Here is a 27,575-nt window from a genome sequence, read left to right on the forward strand (position 1 = left end):
CATTGCCCTGGCTGAGAATGAAAGATTGTCCAGGGAGGCGTCTGCTGCGAACTCTGCTGCCCGCAGGAGTCTGCTGGTGCCTTCCAGGACCCTCTTATCCGTGTCAGGAACGAGTTGTGTTAGACGCCTGACCCACACTATTGCTGCCCTAGCCACTATAGAATTAGCAGCAGCCGCCTTGATGGCCAGGGCTGTAGCCTCATGGCTCCTCCTCAAGGCCAGGTCAATTTTCCTGTCCCAACTATCACGGACTGAACCCTGGCCGTCCTCAGCTAGCAACCCCTGGGACTGTAGGGCTGCCACTGGAGCATCCACCAGAGGGACCTGTAACATGTCGTTAGCGAAGGGTGGAAGCTCGTAGAGTTTCTTGATGGAATTAGGGACCTGCTTGCTGACGCTGGGCTTGGCCCATTCTGCCTTTAATTGGCGTTCAAAAAATTCTGGGAAGGGGAAGACCTTGTCCGAAGAGCGGTATCTCGGAAAGAACTCTGAGTTCCCCCTGGGCTTGTTTTTGGGGTTGGTCAGGGGACTTTCCTGTTCTTCAGGCGACCCCTGAAGGTCCAGGGCAGCTAGTACTTTGGGAAGGAGAGTTGGAAGCTCCTCTGGTTTGAAAAAACGTGAGGAGGGTTCTGGCACCGTCGTGCTCTCTAACTCTTCGTCTGAGAGGAACTCGCCCTCTTCCCGTTCCCCTTCATAGGATTCCTCTGACAAAACCTCATACTGGGGTCTCTCGCCCTCCAGGAGGACGCTGGTTGAGGAACCCCTTGGGACCTTAGAATATCCCCTGGATCTCTTGGGTGATGGGGACCTGGAGGAGGGGCCAGGACTAGGGGACCTTGGTCTCTTATGGGTGGCTGCCATAACTGCAGTCCCCACAGTCTGCCTTATAGTGTCCAGAAATTCTGCAAATAAAGAAGGTCCCATAAAGGGTACGTTACCAGAGCCCCTCTGGGGCTGGTAGGTCTGCGATGTGTCCTGGGGTGGCTGGTCATCGAAGGTGCTGGAATCTCCCGCCTGGAGATTGGCATCTGACCTCCCCCGCTGTCGGAGGCCGTCCGCTTCATTTCGCGCCTTTTTGTGGCGCTCAAAATGGCCGTCGTGGCCAGGTCGCAGCTCTGAGGAAGCCTCCTCGGCTGCAGATGAAGACCAGCGCCGCTTCCTTTTCACTTTTCCGCCCCTACAGGGCACGTTGCCGGCAGCCCAGGCAAGCCCCAAGGTCATGCCGGCTCCGGGAAGCGGCCTTTCGGCCCCGCGCGATGCGTCGGGCGCCGAGTCATCCTCCAGAAAGGGATCTCTTCCCTGACGCGCCATGCGGCTCCTCTTTGCGCCGCGGCTAGCACTTCGTCCAAGGTTGCCGCGGCGCCGCTATTCTCGCAGCGGGAGAGGAGGAAGAGGGGGGGGGGAGGAGCAGACAGGCACAGAAAGGGCTTGTAGTGAAAGCAGAAGACTGCAGGCTTGAGAAAAAAGAGGCACAAAAGTAGATTAAGGTAGGAAGAAGAAGAAGGATCTTTTTTTTTTTTTTGAGGAAAGGATAGACAACTTTCAAAAAAGAATAGGAGCCTATTCTAAACGCTTGCTCTCCCTGTTGAGGCAGGAACAGAACTGAAGGGTGGTTCCCACAGTCACAGGAAGAGGAAGATCTTTTAAAATCCTGCCTCCCTGATTGGACGGTGGGAAAACACCCAAGATGTCCTCCGCCTCTTGGGGAGAACATACACTGCTCTTTAACCAATAACAGAAGTTTGTTCATTTTTGAAATTCTTCTGTGCCTGGGCTGAGAGCCTAAAAGCAAGGGTCTGGCTGAGAGAGATTCCACTGTTGCAGAGAGACTGAGCTGGAGATTGTGTGGCTGGTCTTGCTTCAGCTGCTGCCCTCTGGCTGACTCTCTTCTCCTCTGCCTGAGAGACTGCGGACTGAGAGACCAGAGCCCGCGTGGATAAGACTGCAGACAGCAACAGGGTTTTTTAAATGTTCCTATTGTACTGTTATTATTTGGGCTTGGGGAGTGGGTTGTGTGTCGGAAGGGTTGAGTTAGGCCTGCTGGCCTTGCCTAGGCATTTTCCTGTCTCTCTCTGCTTCTGATCTGTGGTCAGCATCTTGCAATTAACAACAATTTTAAGAAAGTTTTCTTATTTAACTGTTTGTTCTTTGGGATTGGTGGGTGGGTTCTCCTGGGGGTGCTGTGTGGGGTTAGAGCTGCCATTTGGGGTGAAATCTGGGGAAGAGAGTGTTCTGGCTCTGGAGAGATCCCAACAACCCAGAGGCTTCTGGGGGAGCTGGAGGAGAAGCTGGATCCCCTGCCCACTGCTCTTGTCCCTCCAGAGTCCAGCAGGTCTTCGGAGAAGGGACACGGGGAGGCTGGAGGTGGCCCCCTAAAAAGAGACAGAGGTGCCCCCCCAGGAGCTGCGATCTCAGCCCCTCCCTCAAGACATGGTGTGCCTGCTGCAAACTACTCACAGGAGATAGTCCCAGGGGTGGCTGCCCTTACACCTCTTATGTCTGGAAGCACTTTCAGCTGATGGAGCATTTCCTTCTTTGATCAAATGACAAACTAATTTTTATTTTCTTCTTTAGATTTCATTTCTATCCTGCCCTCCCTACAAGCAGTGAGAGTTCCATCGTAAAGCAATAAAACTATTAAATAATTAAAATACCTGGATAAGACTGCAGATAGCAAAAGGGAGCCTGGCACCAGGTTTGGCTGCTGGGCATGAGGAGCCTGGCACTGCGGTCTGCTGCTGGGCACTAGGAGTCTGGCACTGGTTCTACTGCTGGGCATTAGGAACCTGGCACGAGTTCTGCTGCTGGGCACTAGGAGCCTGGCATTGGGGTCTGCTGCTGGGCACTAGGAGCCTGGCACAGGGGTCTGCTGCTGGGCACTAGGAGCCTGGCATTGGGGTCTGCTTCTGGGCACTAGGAGCCTGGCATTGGGGTCTGCTGCTGGGCACTAGGAGCCTGGCACAGGGGTCTGCTGCTGGGCACTAGGAGCCTGGCATTGGGGTCTGCTTCTGGGCACTAGGAGCCTGGCACAGGGGTCTGCTGCTGGGCATTAGGAACCTGGCACGAGTTACTTTTCTTACTTTTCTCCCACCCCTCCCCCCAATAGTTGACCCCCGCCAGTGTTATTTTTTTTAAAAAAAAACAGATATTAAAGGTACCTTTAACTATCAAGAAAAAACAAAAATTGATTAAGAAAAAGATCCCCCCTTCAAAAGTTATATTCTTGTCTTAAAGGTCTTAATCTTCAAAAATTGTCCAATGTCCTTTTATTTTCCACTCTTTTTCTACATATCTTCTGAATTTCTTCCACTCCCGATTAAAAAGTTCTAAATCGCAGTCTCTTAGTTTTCTTGTTAGCTTGTCCATTTCACTCCATGACATAACTTTTATAGTCCAGTCCCATTTTTCTGGTATTTTTTCTTGCTTCCACAACTGCGCATACAATGTCCTAGCAGCTGAGAGCAAGTACCATATTAAAGTTCTATCTTCTTTTGGAAATTTTTCCATTTGTAATCCCAGCAGAAAAGTCTCTGCTTCTTTGTTAAATTCATATCCTAGGATCTTAGATATCTCTTCTTGAATCATCTGCCAAAACATTTTAGCTCTACTGCTGGGCATTAGGAACCTGGCACGAGTTCTGCTGCTGGGCACTAGGAGCCTGGCATTGGGGTCTGCTGCTGGGCACTAGGAGCCTGGCACAGGGGTCTGCTGCTGGGCACTAGGAGCCTGGCATTGGGGTCTGCTGCTGGGCACTAGGAGCCTGGCACAGGGGTCTGCTGCTGGGCACTAGGAGCCTGGCATTGGGGTCTGCTTCTGGGCACTAGGAGCCTGGCACAGGGGTCTGCTGCTGGGCACTAGGAGTCTGGCACTGGTTCTACTGCTGGGCATTAGGAACCTGGCACGAGTTCTGCTAATGGGCACTAGGAGCCTGGCATTGGGGTCTGCTGCTGGGCACTAGGAGCCTGGCACTGGTTCTACTGCGGGGCATTAGGAGCCTGGCACTGAGGTGTGCTGCTGGGCTCTAGGAGCCTGGCACTGAGGTCTGCTGCTGGGTGCTAGGAGCCGGGCACTGGGGTATGCTGCTGGGCACTAGGAGCCCATTACTGGTTCTACTGCTGGGCATTAGGAGCCTGGCACTGAGGTGTGCTGCCAGGCAGTAGGAGCCTGGCACTGGGGTCTGCTGCTGGGCGCTAGGGGTCTGGCACTGGGGTCTGCTGCTGGGCTCTAGGAGCCTGGCATTGAGGTCTGCTGCTGGGTGCTAGGAGCCTGGCACTGGGATGTGCTGCTGGGCACTAGGAGCCCGTTACTGGTTCTACTGCTGGGCATTAGGAGCCTGGCACTGAGGTGTGCTGCTGGGCACTAGGAGCCTGGCGCTGGTTCTACTGCTGGGTGCTAGGAGCCTGGCACTGGGGTCTGCTGCTGAGCACTAGGAGCCTGGCACCGAGGTCTGCTGCTGAGCACTAGGAGTTTGGCACTGGGGTCTGCTGCTCAGTGCCAGGCTCCTAGCGCCCAGCAGCAGACCCCATTGCCGGGCTCCTACTGCCCAGCAGCACATCCTAGTGCCATGCTCCTAGTGCCTAGCAGCACACCTCATTGCCAGGCTCCTAATGCCCAGCAGTAGAACCAGTGCCAGGCTCCTAGCGCTCAGCAGCAGACCTCAGTGCCAGACTCCTAGTGGCCAGCTGCAGAACCAGTGCCAGGCTCCTAGCGCCCAGCAGCAGACCCCAGGGCACTAGGAGCCTGGCACTGGGGTCTGCTGCTGGGCGCTAGGAGCCTGGCACTGGGGTCTGCTGCTGAGTGCTAGGAGCCTGGCACTGAGGTCTGCTGCTGGCCACTAGGAGCCTGGCACCGGGGTCTGCTGCTGAGCGCTAGGAGCCTGGCACTGGTTCTGCTGTTCTTGCAGATATGCCCCCCACCCTCAGTTTGCATTTCTGAGATTTTTGCATTTGACCTGGCAGGTTTTTGGCACTGCTACAGTGGCTCCTGTTCTGCTGGGTAGATTGCACTAGTTTTGCTGCTGGGCTTGCAAAAATGCCCCCCTTCACTTTCTACTGCAAAGATTCTCTGGAACATTCCGCCAGGGTTGTATTGTCTTGCTATCCCCACCCCACCCCCCCAAATAAAGGATGGGATCACCCACTTTGGGTGCCCATAGAACTGGAACACCTGATCCAATCTTTTGGAACTTGAGGGTTTCTTTTAGGGAGAGGCTCCAGCAGCTACACTGCAAATTTGGTGCCTCAACCTCAAACCCCCTCCCCCCCAGATCACTGAATATTCCCTAGGAGATTTGCCACTGACTACTAATGGCCCCTTAGGGTATAATGGACCCAGATAGATTTGGGATTCCTGAATCCGAATACAATACTGATATTGGTATTTGGAAATTTTCAGGAATACCAATTATTATTCGGGTCCAATATACCTGAATCTGGAAAAAAAGATTTATTTATTTTTTTGGCACATCCCTAGTCTCCACCTTCTTTGGATGAAGATGCTTCCGTCAAAGTAAAAAAAAAGCTGTATGACAAAAACAAAGAATTGCTAAATGATGCAAAAATGAGTTACCTGAAACCAGAGAGTGCCTTCTGGATTATTGCCTCATCTAGGCTTTTGTCGAAAACATAGGACAGGGCAGCCACAGTCGGCCCCCATGTCATGACGAAGAGGTCGTGGTCATAGCTGCCGGGTGGCACGTGCAGAAAGATGCCTTCATCTGTGGCCCCACGATGCAGCAACACACTCCACACGTAGTTCTCCTTCACAAGGCCCGTCTGCTCCTCCGGCATCACTATCTCTTCATTTCTATTAGTGAGGACAGCACAAAGATTATATGTTTTCCTTTTTAATCTTTTGCACTGACACCCCGTGTATGCCAGGACAATAACCCAATAAATTACAAGCGCAGGCCAGTAAGAGTCCCAGACCAGTTTGGGAGAAATCTGAAAAGGATTAGTCCCTCATCAGCTATCAGTCTTTCTGATCATGCCCACCCCACCCCCCACTTACTTGATGCCATGGTACATGTCCTCTAGCATGTCCTGCTCAAAGTCTTTGCCTCCATTGACCCCCTTCAGGTTCTTTCGGAATTCCTGTAAAGAGCAATGAAACCCATAAAGACTCCATTCAGGCTGCCAGACTCTCAGATCACTCCTCACTGCCAGGAAACGGGGTGTTCCACAAACAGGGTTTCCAGTGCGGAGAGGAGAGGAGTGGGGGGCTCCGCATCACATACAGTCAGTGACTCCAAGGCAAAAGAACACCAAATCCTAAATGGTGATGTTTCTTTGCGTTGCATTCTGCATGGCCTTCTCAAATCCAGTTTAACATCATATGCCAAGTATTGGTATACTTTATCACTAACTGTACTAGCACTTGGGGGGTTAATATTCTGTTTTAGCACCTTGCAAGTTAAGTTGGTGCAGAAGACAGTGAGAGTGGGAGGGCTAAAGAGCTTAAAGAAGAGAAGAACACAATAAGAGCCCTGTTGGATCAAACCAGCAGTCAATCCAGTGCAGTGGCTCACAGCAAGGCCCAGAGGCTGAAGCCTTCCCCTGGTGTTGCCTTCTGGCGCGAGCATTCAGAGGTCCGTGGCCTCTGGATGAGCAGATTTGCCTTTAGTCACCACAGCCAACAGAAATACCAGGACACGAAGGGAAGTGAACACTGCTACAAATCTCACCTCTAGAGTCATGGGTACATTCTGTTTCCGGACATTATGGTTGTGCTGGTCAGTGTTCAGCATTATAACAGCATAGGCCAAGGCAAAACAAGCATCACTATTTGCAAATGGGGACCCATTTGATTTCTGGAAAGTAAAAAGCAGTGCGAGTCAGAACCATTATAAATCTCTCAAAATATTTATTTCCATCAGTCTCCTGCTGCTCCAGTGTAACTTTCTGGAAAACTCCCCCATAAAGTGCCCTGATCGAGTTGCCTGCTTTCTTCGTTGCCGCTGCCCAGCCACCGCTGAAGACAACAAGCCAGCAAAGTCTTGCTTCACGTGACCTTAATTGTGCACAAACAAGAGATGCCAAAACTCACTCGCCAATGTTCTGTAAAGGCTTCCAAAAGCCTATGGATGACAGGGGCTTCTCCTGGCAACCGGAAGGCTTCTAGGTAGAGCCTCAGGGCTTCGTCCAGTCGCAAGCTTTGGAAGCTGAAAGTCCTGGAAGAAAGGTAGTGACCCAAAGGCAGCAGTTAGAAAGAAGGCAGGGAGCGAGTGGCAGACAGGCTCAGACCCCAACGTTTCTGAGGGCCAGAAGATAGAAGAGGTTATTTCCGGGCAGTGACTTCATGGACAGGAAGAGTTGGGCTTGTTCCATCTTCTATAAAGCAGGGAAGGCACCTGACACGATATTGGCTTCCTGCTTGGTGGAGACAAACAGCTGTGGGACCAAGAGGAAAGAGCACAGCGCTGCTTTGCAATGCAAAATGCCTCACCCGCGTTGCAATACTCAGCCTTTCCTTGTTGAAACCTCCACCTTTTCACCTTTTATCTAAAAGTTTATTAAAATGAGGACACCCCTGCAGACAGACTGCCTCTGTCAAGCCCGCAGGAAGGAAGGAGCGCAGCCTTCCAGGACTCCGGCTGGGACACGAGAGGGAGGCAAGAGAGGGGTCCGAGCAAGAGGACAGATGTGTCCCTGTGGGCTTATCCACCCATTATAGATTCCCGCATTGTTATTACAACTTTATGTTGTCTGCAGCCAAATCACAAACTACTGTTCAGGAAACACTCTCTCTTGGAGGACTTCTTAACTGGTAAACTTTCTCCCTCCTAGGACCTCTGCCTCATTAGGGAAGATGACAGATAAACTGGAAACCCCAACCAAAGTGAGCACAAGGTTGAAAGTCAATGGAGCCAGTGGAGTGCAGTGCTTAGAGTGTAAGGTGAGAACCGGAAGACCCAAGTTCAAATCCCCAGTCAGCCAGAAAACTCACTGGATACCTTTGTGCCGCCCACTCCCTTTCTCAGACCAGACACTCTTGCAGGGGGGAAATGGGGGAAGAAGCACATAGGCTCCTCCAAAGCCCTGGGAGGAAAGTGCTAGAAGCATGTCTGCACTCGGCTAGGCAATGTCCATTCACTCTGCTAGGCAATGACTCTCTCAACGGTCGTCCTCTTCAGGACCAAATCAAAGTGAAGAGCTGACTGTTGCTACTCACCCCACAAAACTCTCGAGCAAGTCTGTGTTCTTCCGGTCACTCACAAATTCCCCAATCATTTTCTTGTCTAGTCTTGGATTCTCCCGCAGCCATTTTGCCACTTCATCAATGTCCATGGGGGTAGCCAAAAGTTTTTTCTCCTGTAGAAACTGTATCCCCTTTTTAGGTTTCTGGTTGAATTGTTCTGAGCCACTTATCAAGAGCTGAAAAGGGTAGATCAAAGCAATTAGCCAGACCTTCCTACACGACTGACTCTCCCTTAAGAACAATTTCCATTTCTTGTTTGCTAGGCACAGGAGAAAGACATTCCATATAAAAAACTCTTCATTCTTTAGATGCGTCTGTCTTTGTGAGCAAGGGTCCTCACGAGATATGACAGAAGAGGTACATCAAAATGATATAGTAAAATTTTACAAGCAAAGAATAAGCAGGCCCAAGATATTGGCTTTGCCTGCCTGGCTCTTCCCAGGACAGTGTTTTCACACGATTGGGGAAGGATCAGCCAAAAATGATAAAATACTGTTAACTATAATACTGTTACCATAGTGAAGTATTGAACATACGTCAGTCTGTTCCTATTTCTCTGTGAAGCGAGAGCAGAAGCCTGACTGTTTCCTGCTGTCACTTTTCCACAGACAACCATCTGAAGCAAGAAGCAGTTCTCTGAGTGTTCGGAATGAAAGCTGAAGGTGAAAGCAAGGTCCTTAAAATGCCACAAAGATGAGCAGCCACAAGCTGTCTCTCACTTAGCCAGTTTAAGAATCTACGCAGCTGAACAACAGTGGAGTCCAGTAACACCTTTAAGACCAACTAAGTCTTGTTCAAGGGATGAGCTTTCCTGTGCAAGCACACTTCCTCAGATACTGTGCAACAGAATTTCCTCAACCACTACATATAGAAGGGGGGGCAGCTGCCAGGAAGGGCCAATTAGAGTCAAGACAGAGCTGTCAGAGAGATGGATCATAAAGACACCTAATCCTTGGCAATGTTTTTCCAATGGAATGCAAGTAACTGTTGTGCCAGGAGTAAGGCCACAAGGGCAGTGTTCTGTTCTGCAATTGTTTGCCAGTTCTTGCTTTTAATATTTACAAGAACTCGGTTTCTAAGGTTCTCAGACAGGTAACCATAACTGTATAATGTCATAAGCAGCAACCCAAGAAGGGGTTAACTAAAGGTTGTGTGTGTCTAGAGATCCAACGCAAACACCAAGCCCCAGAATAAATGTCAGTTCTCAACACCCTCATCTCTCATCCAGGTACAACTTATAGCCCCCAGAATGTGAATTCTTAGTAAGAGGTGGCAGAAGCATTTCCCCAATGCAAAACCCCCACCACAAGAACAACCCACCTTCTATCAGCAAATAGCATGTCTGCTTGAACTAAAATTCATAACGCATCACAGAATTAAGATGCCTAGAAAAGAGGAAATGAGCTCAGCCTTCTGTGAAACACCCACCAAGGGCTAAAGCTCTGCCCTGCTTCTTTCAACCAGTGTTGAGAAACAAAGGAAATAGTAATAAAGGGATATCTGAGGCAAGGTGGTGGATGCGTCGTTCCAGTGCCGTGTTTTACTGTTACCAGCACAGCCAGCGGGGGAAGGGGGGGGAGAATTCAGGTCTGATTTATGAACATGGTGTTAGTGGAAAAGAAAAGATCACTTCCTGCTGTCCCTTGTACTCGCTTGGATGTTTTTGTTTCCGTCCATGCAGCCACTCTCCTCTGTTTCTCTCCCCATGCCCCCTTCTTGCCCTATGCTCCTTCAACCCCCTCCCCCCCCCCACACACACACACCAAGGCCTCAGCCATCTCAGCTCTCTCTTCTGCTGCTGATGCTGCCGCAGCCATACAAATCTCCTCTGTCCCTGAGACGTCTGTCTGCCTCCTGCTACTATGGCCAATTTACTAAGAAGTATATAGAAATCAGTCCAAATGTCCAAAACCTGTATATTCAAGTCCCAAAGTAGTGTGGTGACAAGCCAATGGATTAAGTACTTGTTTCTTTCCAGTCTTCATCAGACCTGGGACCAATATTGATTCAATTATATAGATTCTTTACACAATTTTCAAAAAAGAGGGACACAGAGTGTCTCCAGCAGCAATTTCACATCGGCTACAGCTCAGTATGTGGCTTCTTGGACTGATTTCTACATACTTCTTAGTAAATTGGTCACTAGCTTGCATTTTTTGTTGTGACCTCTCTCAGATTGTATTCTATTCCTGCTACTATGGAGCATGTAGACATTCCCTGAAGACTCCTCCATCCCTCAGGCACACTCAGATTCCATTTCTTCCTCTACCTTCTCTTGCTTTTCCTCTTTCCTCACATCCCCACTCCTCTCTTTGACTAGGCTGAAAACAGAATCTTTGACGTACTGGATGCATTTCAGAAACCGCAAGAAGAGCACATACCTTCTTTTTACTTTTAATCTTTATCAACTCCGCTGTTGGAGGCAGCAGGCAGGAAAAGCGAGTAGGCTTCCTCGGCACGGTCTTCTCCACTGAAAACAAAAGCAGGGTTCTTTCTTGGTGGATCCTTCCCAACAGCGAGTGCTGCTGACTTTACCAGGCAACCACCTCCCCTCCACTCCTGCTGAACAGCACTGCTTTCTTGGTCAGCCACCATTCTTGTAGGAGAATATTAGTCCACCAGGGAACAACACTGATCTAGCTGAAAACCCGCACAGGACTGCTTCACACGTGGCAGGAGAAGTGCCACGTAGAACACCTTTCCTTCTGTAATGGTTTTAAGACAATGTTGATTTTAAAGTTTTTATATAATTACTGTATTGTATAATTATTCTATGAATGTTGTTAGCCGCCCTGAGCCTGCCTCGGCGGGGAGGGCGGGATATAAATAAAATTTTATTATTATTATTATTAATGCACAGGCTTCTCAACTATCTTTTTTGGAGGAAATAATGGAAACACAATATGAGAAGCCACAGATGAGGGAGGGAGAAAGAGGCACACAAATATTTCACACATTATGGGACAGAAAAGGATAGCTACTAGGGATGGGCACCAACTGGGAAATAAAAGAGAAGATATTGGATTTATACCCCGCCTTCACTACCCAAAGGAGTCTCAGAGTGGCTTACAATCTCCTTTCTCTTCCCCTCCCCACAACAGACACCCTCTGAGGTATGTGGAGCTGAGAGAGCTCTGACAAAAACTGCTCTTGAGAGAAATAGCTCTGAGAACTTGTGACTGACCCAAGGTCATTCAGCAGGTGCATGTGGAGGCATGGGAAATCAAACCCAGTTCTCCAGATAAAGAGTCTGTGCACTTAACCACTACACCAAACTGGCTCTCCGGTGGTGGCTGGTTTGCTTTATTGCCCGAACCAGTGTTTCATTTTGGTTCATGGTTCATTTGATTGCCCAAACCATTTTGTGGTTCATCCAGTTCATTTGGTCCCCAATGAGCTCCAAAGGAATTTAAACACCTCCAGAGCTCCCTTCCCTTCCCCTTGGGCAGTTCGCCCCTCTCTTCCTTTCCTTTCCCCAGCCAGCCCTCTGCAGCCAGGAAAGGAAGAGAGGCTTGGGAGCTCAGCAGAGTCCCTTTCCCTTCCCCAGCTGGTCTGTCAGGCAAGGCAAGCTGTGGACACCAACAGCAGCTCCACAGCTGAAAGAGAGAGGTAACAGCATTCAAATGCCACCCCTTCCTTCCCCAGCCAGCCTGCAGCATTGGCATGCCTGGGGGGGGGGGGGAGGGAGGGGGAGAGTCACTGTGGTGCACCTCTAGAAAGGAGGGGAGTAAGAGTTTAAAGCCCTTCTCTGGAGTTGTGCTGCAGTCGTAGAACGATCTCTCCACGGTACCCTATTGGGCCACAGGGTACAATGGAGAGATCTCTCCTGGATCGTTCTCCCTTAACCCAGCCAGCCAGTCAGCCCTGGCAGGAGAGCTGGGGAGGCAAAGGAAGATCAGGGGGAGGTTTGCCCCTGGCTTCAGCTGGGGTCAAAGCCAGGCAGCCAAGCAGAGCCCACAAAACAGCTGATTCTATGGGGACAGGTCTCCTTGCAGGCTCCACTGGGGCTCTGAGGGGGGGCAGCTTGACTTCCCCAATTGCCCCACAATCACGGGATTCCCTGAGAAGCCATTTAAACCGCCACCCTCCCCCCAACCCGGCTTCCCTAAGTGACCTGCAGCTGCACTGACACCTAAGGGAGTTGAGGCATGGAGGAGAGGCAGTTTAGACTGCCCTTTGGCTTCCCCAAGTCGTCTGAGCCACTGGATGCCCAGGCAAGGAGAGGGAAGGAGGAGAGGCGGTTTAGACTGCCCCTTGGCTTCCCCAAATGCTCTGAGGCACAGGGAAGTCAAGGGGGCAGTCTAAACCGCCTCTCCTCCATCCCTCTCCTTGCCTGGTCATCCAGTGGCTCAGAGCACTTGAGGAAGCCAAGGGGCAGTCTAAACCACCTCTCCTCCTTTCCTCTTCTTCCCTGGGCATTCTGTAGCTCAGAGCACTTGGGTTTAGACTGCCCCTTGGCTTCCCCAAGTGCTCTGAGCCACAGGATGCTCAGGGAAGGAGAGGGAAGGAGGATAGGTGGTTTAGACTGCCCCTTGGCTTCCCCAAGTGCTCTGAGCCGCAGGATGCCCAGGGAAGGCAAGGGATGGAGGAGAGGCGGTTTAGACTGGCCCTTGGCTTCTCCAAGTGCTCTGAGCCAAAGGTTGCCTAGGCAAGGAGAGGGAAGGAGGAGAGGCGGTTTAAGATATTGGATTTATATCCCGCCCTCCACTCCGAAGAGTCTCAGAGCGGCTCACAATCTCCTTTACCTTCCTCCCCCACAACAGACACCCTGTGAGGTGGGTGGGGCTAAGAGAGCTCTTACAGCAGCTGCCCTTTCAAGGACAACCTCTGCCAGGGCTATGGCTAACCCAAGGCCATTCCAGCAGGTGCAAGTGGAGGAGTGGGGAATCAAACCCGGTTCTCCCAGATAAGAGTCCACACACTCAACCACTACACCAAACGGTTTAGACTGCCCCTTGGCTTCCGCAAGTGCTCTGAGCCGCAGGATGCCCAGGGAAGGCAAGGGATGGAGGAGAGGCGGTTTAGACTGGCCCCTGGCTTCTCCAAGTGCTCTGAGCCAAAGGTTGCCCAGGCAAGGAGAGGGAAGGAGGAGAGGCAGTTTAGACAGCCCCTTGGCTTCCCCAAGTGCTCTGAGCTGCAGGATGCCCAGGGAAGGCAAGGGATGGTGGAGAGGCGGTTTAGACTTCCCCATGTGCTGTAGCCAGGCTTGGAGGAAAGGAAGAAACTCTTTCCGATCCTAAAAAGCGCCAGTGGGAGGTTCAGGAGAGTTCACGGGAAGCACATTCTCCTGAAATGGTTCAAAATGAACTGGCCCAATTTGTGCACGAACTGTGGCTCATAGTTGGTTCCATGCCCATCAGTTGTATGGCACATTCTCTCATTCACACAAGCTAGCTTCTACGGTAACATATGAAGAGCCCCTTAGATATTTTAACTTCCTTCATCCACACTGAAAGGCTAGCAACCTGAGAAATTTGGTTCTGTTTCTATTCTGATGTAGGTGAATGAAGGCAAAAAAAGGAAGGGACACGATAAAGCAATACATTTTTAGGTAAAATATTTTTGAATTCTTTGCTTAGGGCTAGAAAGCAGCCAAACTCCCTGCATGAGATCTCCCATCTGGATGGGATATCAAGCTTTTTCTGACCCAAGATCACCCTTTGCTGCCTATACCCTACTGTACGAACAGGGACACAAAACGTCAGTGCATACCCACACTGCCACAGCACAGCCTACACAGTCAAGGAGGAGGAGGGGAAAGAGGGGTGTCCACAGCACACAGCTGCTCATCAAGATCTACCTGCACCATTTCCGCCCTCCACATTCGGACAACCTTGCTGCTTCGTGTGGTCAGCCATTGAGCAGCCATTCATGGATGACCGCACCTCTAACAATTCCAAAACAAGGGGGTGACCTTCTGTCAGTCGCCCTTCAGCACCTACAACTGAAAGAGGTAGACTATAGTTATCCACAAAGAGGGGGGGGGGGGATTAAACTCATCATGTTTTGCTGCACATAATTTGACAACATGACTGTCAAGTCGGTAGATTCAATAACAAGACTTCGTTGAAACAAAGTAACTAGTTTATTGATATCATGGTTCTTGACTACAGTAAGATTGAAAGACTAAAGATCATACAGTAGAATGCAAGCATATAAGGTATACTTCAAAGAAATTCTTGAGGGAGGGGTACTATGCAGGGCACATTCACACATTGATGTTACAATTTCTTTCTCAGGCCTGGTTTGGCCTTGAGCGTCTCTTGGCTCCAACCTCCCCCGGTGCCAAGCCTGAGAAGGCACAGATAAACCGTTCACATATTCCAATTTCAAAGCAATACTACATAACAAAGGAAAAGGAGGGGGGTGAGGAGAGTTCAAGCTAGCCGCAATGGAATACAGTATGGCTTTACCCAGGATGCTTTTCTCCTGAACCAGTGATTAGGTGCAGGCCTGACCAGAGTTATGAGCAGACTTGACAATGACTCTCTAACATGTTAAAGAAAAAGAAGAGTTTGTTTTATACCCTGCCCTTCTTCAATCCACAACATACACCCTCTGACAGAGGTGGGGCTGAGAGAGCTCAAAGTGACCCAAGGTCAATGAGCAGGCTGCATGTGGAGGAGTGGGTGTCTGGTACAAGTCCCTGACAAGGATTTGTCTCTAACTTGTGGTTCAGAAACTGTCCATTGGTGTTTATAATAGTACTGTCATTGCTGATAAAGAGTCAGTTATCCAAAGTACATTCGTATATTCATAACTATATTGTTTTATGTGTTCATGCACATATATTCATACCTGTACCAACCCATGTATTACAATACCAGGATTCACTAACCCTCATATGTATTCATTGTGTTCTTTTGAGGTTTATGTAGAATAGTACTGGTAACAGAGACCACAGTAGAAGGTAAGCCACTATAGGAAGCAAGGCGCTAACCTCGTCTCCCTGATAACGGAAGATAGGTACCAACAAAAGATATCTGCCAGTTGGAATGAGACCTTGAAGAGGAGTGACACGGGAGTCTGGGAACTAATTCAAAGTCTTCTGAGCAGGAGACATTTAGGTGGAGGAAATAATGAGCTGTTAACCTATAACCTATATTTGGACTGTAACTCTCATTTTATGCCAGTCTAGCAAGACAAGTAGTCTTGCGAGCATTTGCTACAAATGTTTGCTACCTGTTTCTTCATTAAAACTTTCTTCTGCATAGTTAAGACTCAAAGGGTCTTGTGATAGATACTGGGCAAAACCTTACAGTGGGGAAGGTACCTTAAGGGTCATCTAGTCCAACCCCTGCTCCATGCCCAGAAAATGGCAAAAATCTCCAGGATCCCTGGCCGAACTGGCCTGGAGAAAATTGCTGACTGACCCCAAAATGGTGGTCGGCACTTTCCCAGACATGTAAGAAGGAGCCATGAGAACTAAGCACTGAGTTCCGGCGGGGAGGGCGGGATACAAATGCGAAGAATAAATAAATAAATAAAATAAAGCAACCCTTTCTGTCCTCTCTCATGATCTGCCTAATTCCCAGAATCAGCATTGCTGTCAGATGGCCATCTAGCCTCTGTCTGAAAACCTCCAAAGAAGGAGAGCCCAACTTCTTGCAAGGAAGCCTGCTCCACTGAGGAACTGCTCTATCAGGAAACTCTTTAGGTTTAATTTCAACCCACTGGTTTTGGTCCAACCTTCTGGGGCAATGGAAAACAACTCCACACCACCCTCTATATGAAAGCCCTTCAAGCACATGAAGATGGAGATCATATCACCTCTCAGCCATCTCCTCTCCAGGCTAAACATACTCAGTTCTTTCAGCCATTCCTTGTAGGAACCCTCACCATCTTTCTTGCCCTCCTCTGGACATGCTTGTCTATATCTTTCTTAAATTGTGTCCAAAACTGAACACAATTCTCTAACCAGAGTAAAGCAATACAATCACATCATGTGATCTGGACACTATATACTTCTGTTGACGCAGCTCAAAATTGCATTGGTCTTTTTAGCAGCCTCATTACACTGCTGACTCAGGTTCAGTGTACAGTCCACTAAGATCCCTTGATCCTTTTTGCATATACTATTGCCAAGACAAGTCTCCCCCATCCTATAATTATGCATCGGATTCTTCCTTCTTAAATGCAGAACTTTACATTTATCCCTGTTAAAATTCATTTTATTGGTTTCAGCCCAATTTTCCAACCTGTCAAGATTATCCTGTTTCTGTCTTCTATTGTGTTTGCAAGCCCCCCACCCCTAAATTTAGTATCATCTGCAAATTTAATAAGCATTCCCTCCATTCCTTCATCCAAAACATTTATAAAGATATTAAACAAAACAGGTCCCAGGACAGATCCTTGAGGCACTCCACTTGTCACTCCTTTCCAAGAGGATGAGGAACTATTTACAACTATTCTTTGGGTGCGATCTGTCAAGCAGTTACAGATCTACCTAACAGTAACAGGATCCAAACCACATTTTACCAACTTGTCAACAAGGATAGTATGTTGAACCTTATCAAAAGCCTTACTGAAATCAAGACAAACCATGTCTACAGCATTCCCCTGATCCAGCAAGGTAGTCACTTTCTCAAAAAAAGAGATCAGTTTAGTCTGACATGACTTGTTCTTGAGAAATCCATGCTGACTCTTAGTAATCACAGCCATCCTCCTAATTGTTTTCTAATTGCTCAAACCCGGTTCTCAAGATTAGAGTCTGCCACTCTTAACCACTGCACTGCAGTGGCTCTAAATAGGTTCTGGCACAGCATCTAGACAAGGCCACCTCTCACACACAGAATGGAACAACTATGGAAGAAGACAGCTATGTGGTCTAGAATTCAAAAAGGCAGGACAGAAGTAAAGTAAAGATGCAGACATCAAATGGAAAGTTCTTACTATGGCTTGTTTCTTTGATACCCAAAGCAACGTCTGTTTTCAGTTTCAAAGCATCCTTCTCCTGCTGGTAGATGCTGCTCAATACTTTGGCTTGGCACTGTGCTTCCGTGCTATCAATCACTGTCAGCAATGCTTCAAGGGACAGCAGGTGAGTTGTGTACAGTTGTCCAGAAACAGGAAAGGCATTCTGGCAAATCAAGCACAGGTAATTTAATGTTTCTCTCTCCTAACATGCAGTGTCTCACATACACTCTGGAGAGCCCCACTCCAGGAATTTGTCTATTGTTCCCCCCACTCCCAAACATTTGGAGACATAAGCTTCTTCACCAAGAACGCCAGCAAGCATTTCTACTGTGGTGAAGTGTGAGCCAGGTCTCATTTTCTACAGGACTCAAAGGTATACATGTCTTTAGGTAAGAGAGCAGCAGCAAAGGAGTTCTTTTCAGCACACCTTGGAGAGCAGCTTGGTGAGATCTTCAAAAAGGTTTGCACAGTAGTAATCACAGTCATAGTTGATGTAGAGCTCGGTGACAAAGCCAGGGACCCTCCAGAGTTGAACTATGGCCTCCAGGGCCATCTCCTTCATCTCATAGGGCATTTTGGGGTTATCTACAGTGATTATCTCCATCAACTTCTTTATGTACATCTGGTTGGAATGAGTAGTTAGGATACAGAATGAAAAAGGAAGGCAGAGATTAATTTCATGGGAAATGCAGGGTATTGTAATGAACAGTATTAGGCTGATTTACAAATAACACCAGATCACGCCTTGGCAATACCCAGAGTAAGCCAGGGTCTCACTCATTCCTTGTTCCCCTAAGTTGCTGCAATCCCCTCTCTACCTCATTTTTATTTGGGAAAAGTTTTCATTTGCCATTACACGTAAACCTTGACATGTTCCAAATTTAGGGTTGGTTTTTTTCCCCTTCACTTTTCTTGTTCATACCGAAAAATCTTAAAATGGCTGTGCGGTGTTGTTCCTGTCTTAAATACTCTTTTAAAAATAGTGTTGTCATCACCTGACTTATATTAATATAAATTCTGAGGCAGAGTGGTAGATGCAGGCCCCAAAGGGCTGCCACAGGAGGTGGGTGGAGCCCGACACAGGAAGGAAGCCCAAGGGCAGGAAAGAAGAGAAGTCATTTATTTGCATTCAGTTATAGTCTGCCTCACGCAACTCCTCAGGCAACCATTCCATACGATGGGGGACACGGAGAAGGCATGTGTACAGGCAGTTAACTTTGCCATTTGCAGGCTGGAACCCTTATAAGTTGCTGCTTCAATGAGCAAAGCTGTCCTGGCAGAGCACAGAGGGAGACATGGTACAGCAGATAAGAGGATCCAAAGCCAAGATGGGCTTTGTATGTGAAATATTAAATCAGGATTTACCTGGAAAACCACAGAATCAACTTGTGCATATGCTCAATATGTACACTTTATACCAGCGGTGTCAAACTCATTTCTTCTGAGGGCCAGATATGACATAACTGGAACCTTGTTGGGTTGGGTTGGGGGCGGGGGTGGGGAGAGATCTTCCTTGTGCTTTTGCTGCCTGGTTGCAAGAGCACAGGGAAAGCCCAGCCTGTGACGCGCCTGGAGGGGGGCGGGGGGAAGAGAAGATTTTCCCTGTGCTTCTGCAGCCTGTAGCACAAGGAAAGCCCAGCTACCCAATACCTCCCAGACAGCCCGGGAAGTGCAGGGGTGGGGAAAGAAAATCTTCCTCGTTTCTGCAGCTGCGGCCACAGAAGCATGAGGAAAGCCCAACCGGCCTGCCTCTCCGACAGTCAAAGAAGCGCCTGAGGGGGTGGGGGGAAGATACTCCTACTTCTACAGCTGAGGATTCAGAAGCACAAGGAAAGCCCAGCTGGCCCAAGAGTCAGAGAGCTGGGTCGGAGGTCAGTTGTTCGAGGGACAGATCTGAGCCTTTCAGGGCCTCTTTGACACCCCTGCTTTATACATCATCATATATACAAATCCACTTTAAAGGGTCAAAAAAAAAAGAGTCTGGATATCACAGAGCAACATTCTATTAAATTCTCAAACAAGAGTTGATAAAAATGTGGCAAAAATACATATCCATTATCCAAGCCATCATTTAAGCATCCTTGCTTTCCAAAAACACGACATCTGGATTTCAGAAGACTTACCTCTAGCTGGAATTTCAGGTGTTCTCTCATACTCTCAAAGAGGAGGAAACAAACTCGAAGGGAAGCTGCATACAAATTGAGTCGCTCCACACTCAACAACTAGGGAAGAGTTAGACGTCAGAAGACAGTTAGCACAGAAATTCTTGTCTTCTCTGCAGAAAACAATCCTCCCCTCAGCCCCAAAATCAAAACACAGGAGACCCCAACTTTTTGAGCCTGTGGGCAGCTACGGAATCCTGAGGCAGAGTGGCAGCTGCAACCCCCAAAGGGTGGCGCAGGAGGTGGAGCCCAACCCAGGAAGGAAGCCCAAGGGCAGGTGGAAGGGACCGGTCAGGGTCAGCTTGGGAGGGTGACCACAATACATTTCTCCCCAGTCATCTTCCCTCAGGCACACATACAGAAACCCCATCAGAACTCTAAAAATAGCCACCAGATGGTTTTAAATTCAAAAACCAAAGAAATATTTATTGGATGACAAAAGGCAAGGGAGAGGGATAAAATAATACGGATTAGATCTGATCAATAAGAATCAGTTGGCAGGCAGATGGTTGGCAAAATAATCAATTACTAAACACAGAGATTTTTCAGGCTGAGGTAAAATTAAATATTTAACCCTGGCAGACGATTTTTAAACTACCAAACAGGCAGGCTTTAGAATTTCACAGAACTCTAGGACTGTTTTGCAGTTCAGAAGACATAGCCCTTTGCTCTGGCTACTCAAATCATAAAAATAATGAACTGTCAGTCACTGTTTTACACAGAGAGGGAGAACTCCTGATTGGTGCTCAGAGCGTCAGAGCGGTCACAATCTCCTTTACCTTCCTCCCCCCCACAACAGAGACACTGTGAGGTAGGTGGAGCTGAGAGCTCTCCCAGAAGCTGCCCTTTCAAGACAACTCCTACTTCAGCTATGGCAGACCCAAGGCCATTCCATCAGGTGCAAGTGGAGGAGTGGGAAATCAAACCCAGTTCTCCCAGATAAGAGTCCACGCACTTCACCACTAAACCAAACTGGCTTTCAAAGAGTCAGCTGAATCATAAGAACATAAGAGAAGCCATGTTGGATCAGGCCAATGGCCCATCCAGTCCAACACTCTGTGTCACATAATGGCCAATATATATATATATATATATATACACACACACACACACACACACACACTGTGGCTAATAGCCACTGATGGACCTCTGCTCCATATTTTTATCTAACCCCCTCTTGAAGCTGGCTATGCTTGTAGCTGCCACCACCTCCTGTGGCAGTGAATTCCACATGTTAATCACCCTTTGGGCGAAGAAGTACTTCCTTCTATCCGTTTTAACCTGACTGCTCAGCAATTTCATTAAATGCCCACCTGAATCCTGAATTTCATTGAATCCAACCTGAAGTGGGACATTCGAAACCTTTGCCTTCCCAACTACTTCTGTCTTTCCAGGGTTTAGTTTCAATTTGTTTACTCTCAGCCCTTTAAGCACAGCAGCCAAGCAGTGATTTGGGACCTCTAGGATATCACCAAGAGATTCAGATGAGGATACATATCTCTGTGTACTATCTGCATATTGATAACAGCCAAACCCCCAAGCAATGGATGAGTTAGCCCAAGACCTTTACATAAAGACTGAACCACACAGGGGATACGAATGTTGCCCTATGGGACCCCACAGGATAGGTCCCACACTGATGATAACTGGTGTTCAAAGGCAGTTCTTTAGATCTGGTCCATGAGAAATGATGTGAACCAGTCCAATGCTGCTGATGCTGTCAGGATCCATGCAGTGCCTCCTGGCATGTGCTTTTGTGCATATAACTATTACTGTTAGGCCATATATTGTTGTGGGAATGGCTTGTGTTAGACTGTTATGCCTCTCACAGAAAGAGAGTGTTAGTGGCTGGGCCTCCCCTCCCTTGCTCCGTGCCATCTGGAGCCTGGGAATAAGATAAGGAGTTGAGTTCCCTGTGAACAGTTCTGTGAAGAGTCATGTCTTTGAAGGTCCCGGGGGGGGGGGGGAGTCCCCTGAGATAATGATAGAGGTAGAATTCATTAATGTGGTCTTCGTATATTTTAAGAAGGCAGGCATAGACAAGGATCCAGCAGGGTAGAAGTAGATCCCAGCAGAATCCGTCATGGAAACTCAGTCAACGTGCTCCATAGACGAGAACAGGCCGTGCATCAAGCAGCTCTTGCAGGGGGCATCTGTTGCAGTCAGCACCTAAAGCAGAGCATGTTCTTACTGACCATCCCTCGCCCGAAGGACTCATATTGTTTTGATTTTAATTGTAAGTTTTAATTGTTGTTTTATCTATGTAGTCACCTGCCCTGAATCCATTTCGGAAAAAAGCGGAATATGAATTAACTAAATAAATAAATGATTAACAAAATAAATAAATCCCACCAGGCAAGGGCATGATACAGCAGAGTTAATACCATGCACTGGGATTTTCCGAGAGGATTGAAGTGAGTCAGGAACCACAGCTGAAGAGGCCGTATTCCTAATCTTGCAAAGCCTGTGGCTGCTGCTGGGGCTGCCATGAGTCCTAAAAGTCTCTGGATGGTGAAAGCTGTGGCTTTCCCAGCAGACATGATGTCTTGAATTAGTGTCTGTATGGTCACAGCCCTGGATGGGGGTAGAAAGGAATGGAACTGAGGATGGCACCTATGAACTGTGTTGGAGTCAGAGGAGATTTTTTGAGGTTCACACAAAGTTCCACTTCTGCTAGTAGGGTGTCTGTTGTATGTCCTGACAGTTGAAATTCCGAGTCAGCTACCAGAAGACAGTTGTTGATGCAGGGAAAGAGAACTGACATCCTGAAGCCAGAGGGAGACTGCTACAATTACCACATCTTTGTGAAAACCTTTCATGTGGTTGAAATCCCAAAGGATAAAGGTCACAGCCCACTGTGAACCACAGGTAGCGTCTGCGATCAGGTCAGACAGAAAACACATCTCTGGGGTCTATTGTAGCCATCCAGGAACCTGTGGAGAGCAGAGGCAGGATCTGAGCCAGGGCTGTCATGAAAAACTTTTGGGGAGATATGAATTTGTTTAATGCTCTTGAGTCCATTACAGAGCATAACCTGCTGTCCTTTGGCACAGTGAAGTAGTAGGAATAGAAGCACTGACCTCTGTCTAACTCTGGAACAGGTTTCATTGCACTCTTGAGCAGGAGAGATTAGACCTCTTCTCTGAAAACTGTGGATGGTTGAGTAACAATGACCCGGGGGTAGGGTGGAAGATGAAGGAATTCAATCGCATACCCCTTGTCAATAACTGAGAGCATTCATCTGTCAGTTATGATGTGTTACCAAGATGTTAGGCAGAGGTACAGCCAGGTATTGGACTGGGAATATGAGTCTGGTAGGCCAACTCAGAATAAATCAAAGATTCTGTTTGGAAGGCTTGGAAGCCTTGGGTCTGGATTGCTGTTGCAAGCCAGAAAACTTAAGATTACCCATAAGTAGGTCTGTGAGAAGTATTATAAGGAGGAGACCTCCAATGTTGTTCAGGAGAGCTTCCGCTATTGACTTGAAGAGTGTCTCGACCACGACTGCAGCTGTGATCTGGATTTGAATGTTTTAGAGGCCACAGAAACGCTAAGGTTTCTAGATGCCTTTTAACACTTTTGTCAGTCTCCTATAAGACCACATCAGTGGTGGCATGGAACAAACCCACACCATCAAAGGGAAGAGCCTCAATGGTGGATTTGGTGTCAGGAGAGAGTTGTTGATTGAAGCCAAGAGTGCTGTCTTAAGGCGATGCCTGATGTGTCTTCATAAGCATATCTATATTATGCTTGGTGGAGCTGACCTGATGTTTTGAAACATATACCTTCTTCTTGGATCTTCTTTTGTGTTTGAGCTTCCTCTGGCATTGTAGGAAGGATGTCAATCAGCTGCTCCCAGAGAGCGTATTGATACCTACTGAGGTAAGATAGACAAGTTGCATTCTTAATGCCCAAGGCAGGAGTAGAATAAAATGTTCTGCTAAATGAGTTCGGTTTTTTCCCTTCTTTGTCAGTTGAAGACAAAGAGTGTTTCCCTTCGGAGGAAGAAGAAACTGCCACGGAGTTTGGTTTGGGGTGACACAGTAAGAATTCAGCATCCTTTTCCTGGATCTTATACATATGTTCCAACCTCCGTGAGGAGACTGCTGCAGATACGGGTTTATCCCAAAGTTACTTTGATGGCTTAGAGAAGCACTGAGGTCATGGGCCATGCAACTGCAGCGGATGTATCCTTTTGTACAATATCAAAAACAAGATCAGTTACTTCTGGTTGAATTTGAACAACAGGGATCCCTAGAGTATGAGCCATCTGCTTCATCAGTTCTGCGTAGGACCTGAGGTCCGCTGACGGAGATGGGCAGATCATTCTGAATCAGGAACAATAGATTGGGTATGTTAGGTGTAGGATCCGCCAAGTCAGAATCTGATTCACTACCTGATGAGCTGGGAGGGTCATTGGTATCAGAACGTCCCAATTCCAACGAAGGCCAAGGCAGCAGAGATTTGGGTTTCGCCGTCAACAGTTTTTCATTGTGCTTGGTCTTGAGTTAATGTTTCTTAGGTGAAGCAGGCACCTTGGGAGTGGAATGGATCAAGAACACTGACTGCTGATCCCAGTCAGGAACAGTTTGAGCTGGGAGCCATGGGAAACCTGGGGGACAGGATGCATTAAGGTACTGGAATTGCCTTTATTTAGAAAAAAAATTAGCACGGTCGTTTGTCAACCATTTAAAATATTGGATTAAAAGAATAAAAGCTCCCTATTATTATCTGGAATTACGTCATTCAAAGTTAAATATTCTACCATTGGATGCCACAATGCAACAAATTTTCCCTGTTGTTTTACATAGTGGACACTGAAAGTGTGTCTAGTACATTTACTTAGCACAGACATTTCCCATAATGTATTCTGCTAGCGAGCAAGTTTGGTGTAGTGGTAAAGTGCGCGGACTCTTATCTGGGAGAATCGGGTTTGATTCACCACTTCTCCACTTGCACCTGCTGGAATGGCCTTGGGTCAGCCGTAGCTCTTGTAGGAGTTGTCATTGAAAGGGCAGCTTCTGTGAGAGCCCTCTCAGCCCCACCCACCTCACAGGGTGTCTGTTGTGGGGGAAGGAGATAAAGGAGATTGTAAGCTGCTCTGAGACTCTGATTCAGAGAGAAGGGCGGAGTATAAATCTACAGTCTTCTTCTTCTTCAACATTGAAAGTGAAGGTACTCTGTTCTCTTTCCAGTTACGGGCAAGAGTTATTCTCACCACCACTAAAAGCAATCCACTGAAGTCTCTAATGATAAATCAGCCGAAAAGAGATCCAGAAGAAAGACTTCAGGTAGAAAAATAAGTCCATATCCACAATTGATTTTATCTGCTTAGCGATTTGTTGCCAAAATGATGTTAAATGATTTGTTGCCAAAATGATGTTAAAATGATGTTATCAGGAAGTTCTTCCTAATGTTGAGCCAGAAACTCTTTTGATTTAAATTCAACCCACTGGTTCTGGAGCTACCTTCTGGGGCTACAGAAAACAATTCCACACCATCCGCTATATGACAGCCCTTTAAGTACCTGAAGATGGTGATCCTATCACCATCCTCTGGACTTGTTCCAGCTTGTCTATATCCTTCTTAAAATGTGGTACCCAAGTAAGGTCTTACCAGAGCAGAGTAAAGCGATACTATCACATCATGTGATCTGGACACTTTACTTCTGTTGTTTAATTGGTGCAGAATCAAACAGATGTTGCATCTGGAGATACTGGAACCAAGGGATTTTATGGCTGATTTTACCATCCAGTTGGGTTTGAGAACAAAAATGACCTTTATCAACTACATCACAGAATCTGGTAACCCTAGCCTGCTTCCAGTGTCAAAACACGGCAAAGTCCTTCCCAGGGGGGAACCATTCCTGGCACAAGAACAAAGACTGAAATGCCAGGTATAAGGGTTGTTTTATATTTAGCCCAAATCTTCAAAGTAATTTTAATTTTCGATTTATACCCTGCCATATCCTGCAAGTGAAGTTATTGATTTTGGTATAAGCCCTGTTAAGAGATAGTTTCCATTAGAATTCTTCCAGAGTATGGGGCAGTATATAATTCCTCTATTTGAAGTCAATAAGTCTGTGTTTTTGCCTTTGGTCCCAAGGGTGCTTAGGAGGAGGGCGCCATCTATAAATGAGACTCTCCTCTGGAATCGGTGGACAGCATGGGTGGTTGAGATCCAGTCGTGCAGGTGCTGGAGGGTTCCAAGGTTGAGCTGGAGAGTCGACAGCTGAGGCTTGGCTTGGCATGCTACCTCCACTTGTTGATGCGTTTACCACAATTAAGCCAGTCAAGTGGCCAGTTACTTGGGTAAGCATCGGAGAGTTCACCCGATGAATCATTGACCGCAGAAGTTTAAGAGGTACCAACGTCAAGAAAGTCTGGTCCACTGCACAGGCCGAGGCTGTCTCTATGTGGGGTGCAGAGCCTAAGGATGAGCTCTGAGATCTCCGCTTCTTCTTGGAATGAAAGAGTCAGCAGTCAACTTGTGATCTTTGTTGGCGATGCCAAGGAGGATTGGAGGCTGATGTACCAGTGTCGACAGTGCCATTGATGCTGAAGGAGTCGGTTTTGTAGTTGTACTTTGGCAGGAAGAGACAACTACTAATGCCATATTGCCCTTGGAGCGGATTTGGCTGTCAAAGTGAGGCCTGAATCCTGGCTGCTTGGTTCTTTTGCGTTTGCCAGGTGAACTTCAAGCAATGGCGACAAGTGTCTGTATGATGAGCCTCCCCCAAGCATAAGAGGCACAACGAGTGTCCATCAGTCAGGACACTCCCACAACTGATTATTATTATTATTTCAAGGAGCTAACAAATCACCAACCAGAGCCCAGGATGCAGTCAGAAGAGAGTTGGTGGGATCCTAGTGCCCTTCTCCAGGCATGCATGGTGGAGCTCACGATCATGCCCAGAGACGGACACAAAAATCCTCCTTCTGGAGACTGAAGATCACCGCCGGGGTCGGTGCAGTATTAACAACGGTGTGAAGCACAGAGACCACGAAGAAGATTCCCTTTACATAACAAAAAGTCTGAATAGCCAATTAATTGCAGCTTCAGTGGCCAATCAGAAGCCCTGCTCTATCACCTTCCTGTCGGTGAAGCCAAGAAAGGTGTCAGGAGGCACCATGGAATCACACTGGGGAACCCTGGCATAAAATAAGGTCTCTTCTAAGCTGCATTCATACAAAGGCTGTGTTTTTACACATAAGTACTTTACAAGTACCTGTACAATCCAAACTCACTTGAAAGAGGTAGCGGCATAACTCCTCCTTTACGAGTCCCAGGAGGGATGGACATTTGACCACAGAAGTCAGCTCTAGAGCAACAGTAAGCAACTGCAGCCCCATGTGGATCATGACGTCTGAGTTGTGGCGGTCATGCGGGTTAGTGAGGGAGATGAGGAAACGGAGTAGTTCTCGGATGCAAGGCAGTCCATAAGGGACTAGTGCTGATCCTGTAAGAAAGCACATAGATTTGCACACCAAGGGAAAGAAAGAGCAACAGAAGGCAGGAGGCTTATACAACAGTAGCAAATTCTACTCTGGCCCCTTTTTAATCAGTGCCAAGAGACACTGAGGGAGGCAAAAAGAACGAACTCCTGTGGTTGGAGTTTCAGACTAGGAGCGCGGAGATGCAGGTTCAAATCCCCACTGGATGAATTGGGACCAGTCAGTCTCCGCCCGCCTTCTCTTGCAAGGATGCTGTGACAGCAAGTGTGCTTCCCCCCCCTGGGAACACAAAGCGGAGGCACGCCCACGTCCTCACCTTCCTTTTGAGAGCACTGTGTAAACCGCACTCCCCGGGGATTGACGTAGTCCATGTCATGAACCGAAGTGGAGTCTGAGTGTTCAGCTGCCGATGTGCACTCCTCTAGAACTTCTGGAATGGACTCCACTGAAGCAGAGGGGGTCTTTTCTTCTGGGTGGTGTTCATTCTTTAGCCATGCATGTTAATATGAAGGGAAATAAAGTAAGTAGAAGCTAGCACAAGCAACCCAACCATTCAAGACCCACAGCCAGAACACACCCCAAAGGGTATCACTCCTGGGGCCAGACACCTGATGTTTAAAGCAACAATAAACGCCTCCCACTACCTGAGAAGAAAAGCACACGGGAGAACATCCATAATGGGCAGGGCCCATCATGTCCTTTATGGAAGCTTTTCCTTCTTTTTACACCTCCAGCTCATCAGAAGACTTCCAGGCACGGAGCCCTGCCTGACTCCTCCGCAGACCTTAATGGGAATCAGGGGAAACGGATAGGAGGATCTGGACTGGCAATAAGCTTCAGATCTTTC

General features: G+C 47.9%; 1 protein-coding gene across 1 annotated transcript in view; it reads right to left on the reverse strand.

The window, feature by feature from the left end:
- Positions 1 to 27,575, reverse strand: part of GBF1 (golgi brefeldin A resistant guanine nucleotide exchange factor 1) — a 223,322-nt gene that overhangs the window by 71,704 nt on the left and 124,043 nt on the right. Inside the window, exons 10-21 of the mRNA XM_060240967.1 lie at positions 27,045 to 27,213; positions 26,522 to 26,733; positions 19,236 to 19,334; positions 17,540 to 17,734; positions 17,110 to 17,275; positions 13,997 to 14,134; positions 10,578 to 10,666; positions 8,170 to 8,372; positions 7,045 to 7,168; positions 6,683 to 6,808; positions 6,010 to 6,092; positions 5,569 to 5,805 (exon numbers count right to left, since the gene is read on the reverse strand). Coding sequence (XP_060096950.1) covers positions 5,569 to 5,805; positions 6,010 to 6,092; positions 6,683 to 6,808; positions 7,045 to 7,168; positions 8,170 to 8,372; positions 10,578 to 10,666; positions 13,997 to 14,134; positions 17,110 to 17,275; positions 17,540 to 17,734; positions 19,236 to 19,334; positions 26,522 to 26,733; positions 27,045 to 27,213 — 1,841 coding nt within the window. The remainder of the gene's footprint in view (positions 1 to 5,568; positions 5,806 to 6,009; positions 6,093 to 6,682; positions 6,809 to 7,044; positions 7,169 to 8,169; positions 8,373 to 10,577; positions 10,667 to 13,996; positions 14,135 to 17,109; positions 17,276 to 17,539; positions 17,735 to 19,235; positions 19,335 to 26,521; positions 26,734 to 27,044; positions 27,214 to 27,575) is intronic.

The sequence above is a fragment of the Heteronotia binoei genome, chromosome 6, assembly GCF_032191835.1.
Source record: "Heteronotia binoei isolate CCM8104 ecotype False Entrance Well chromosome 6, APGP_CSIRO_Hbin_v1, whole genome shotgun sequence".
Lineage (NCBI taxonomy): Eukaryota > Metazoa > Chordata > Lepidosauria > Squamata > Gekkonidae > Heteronotia > Heteronotia binoei.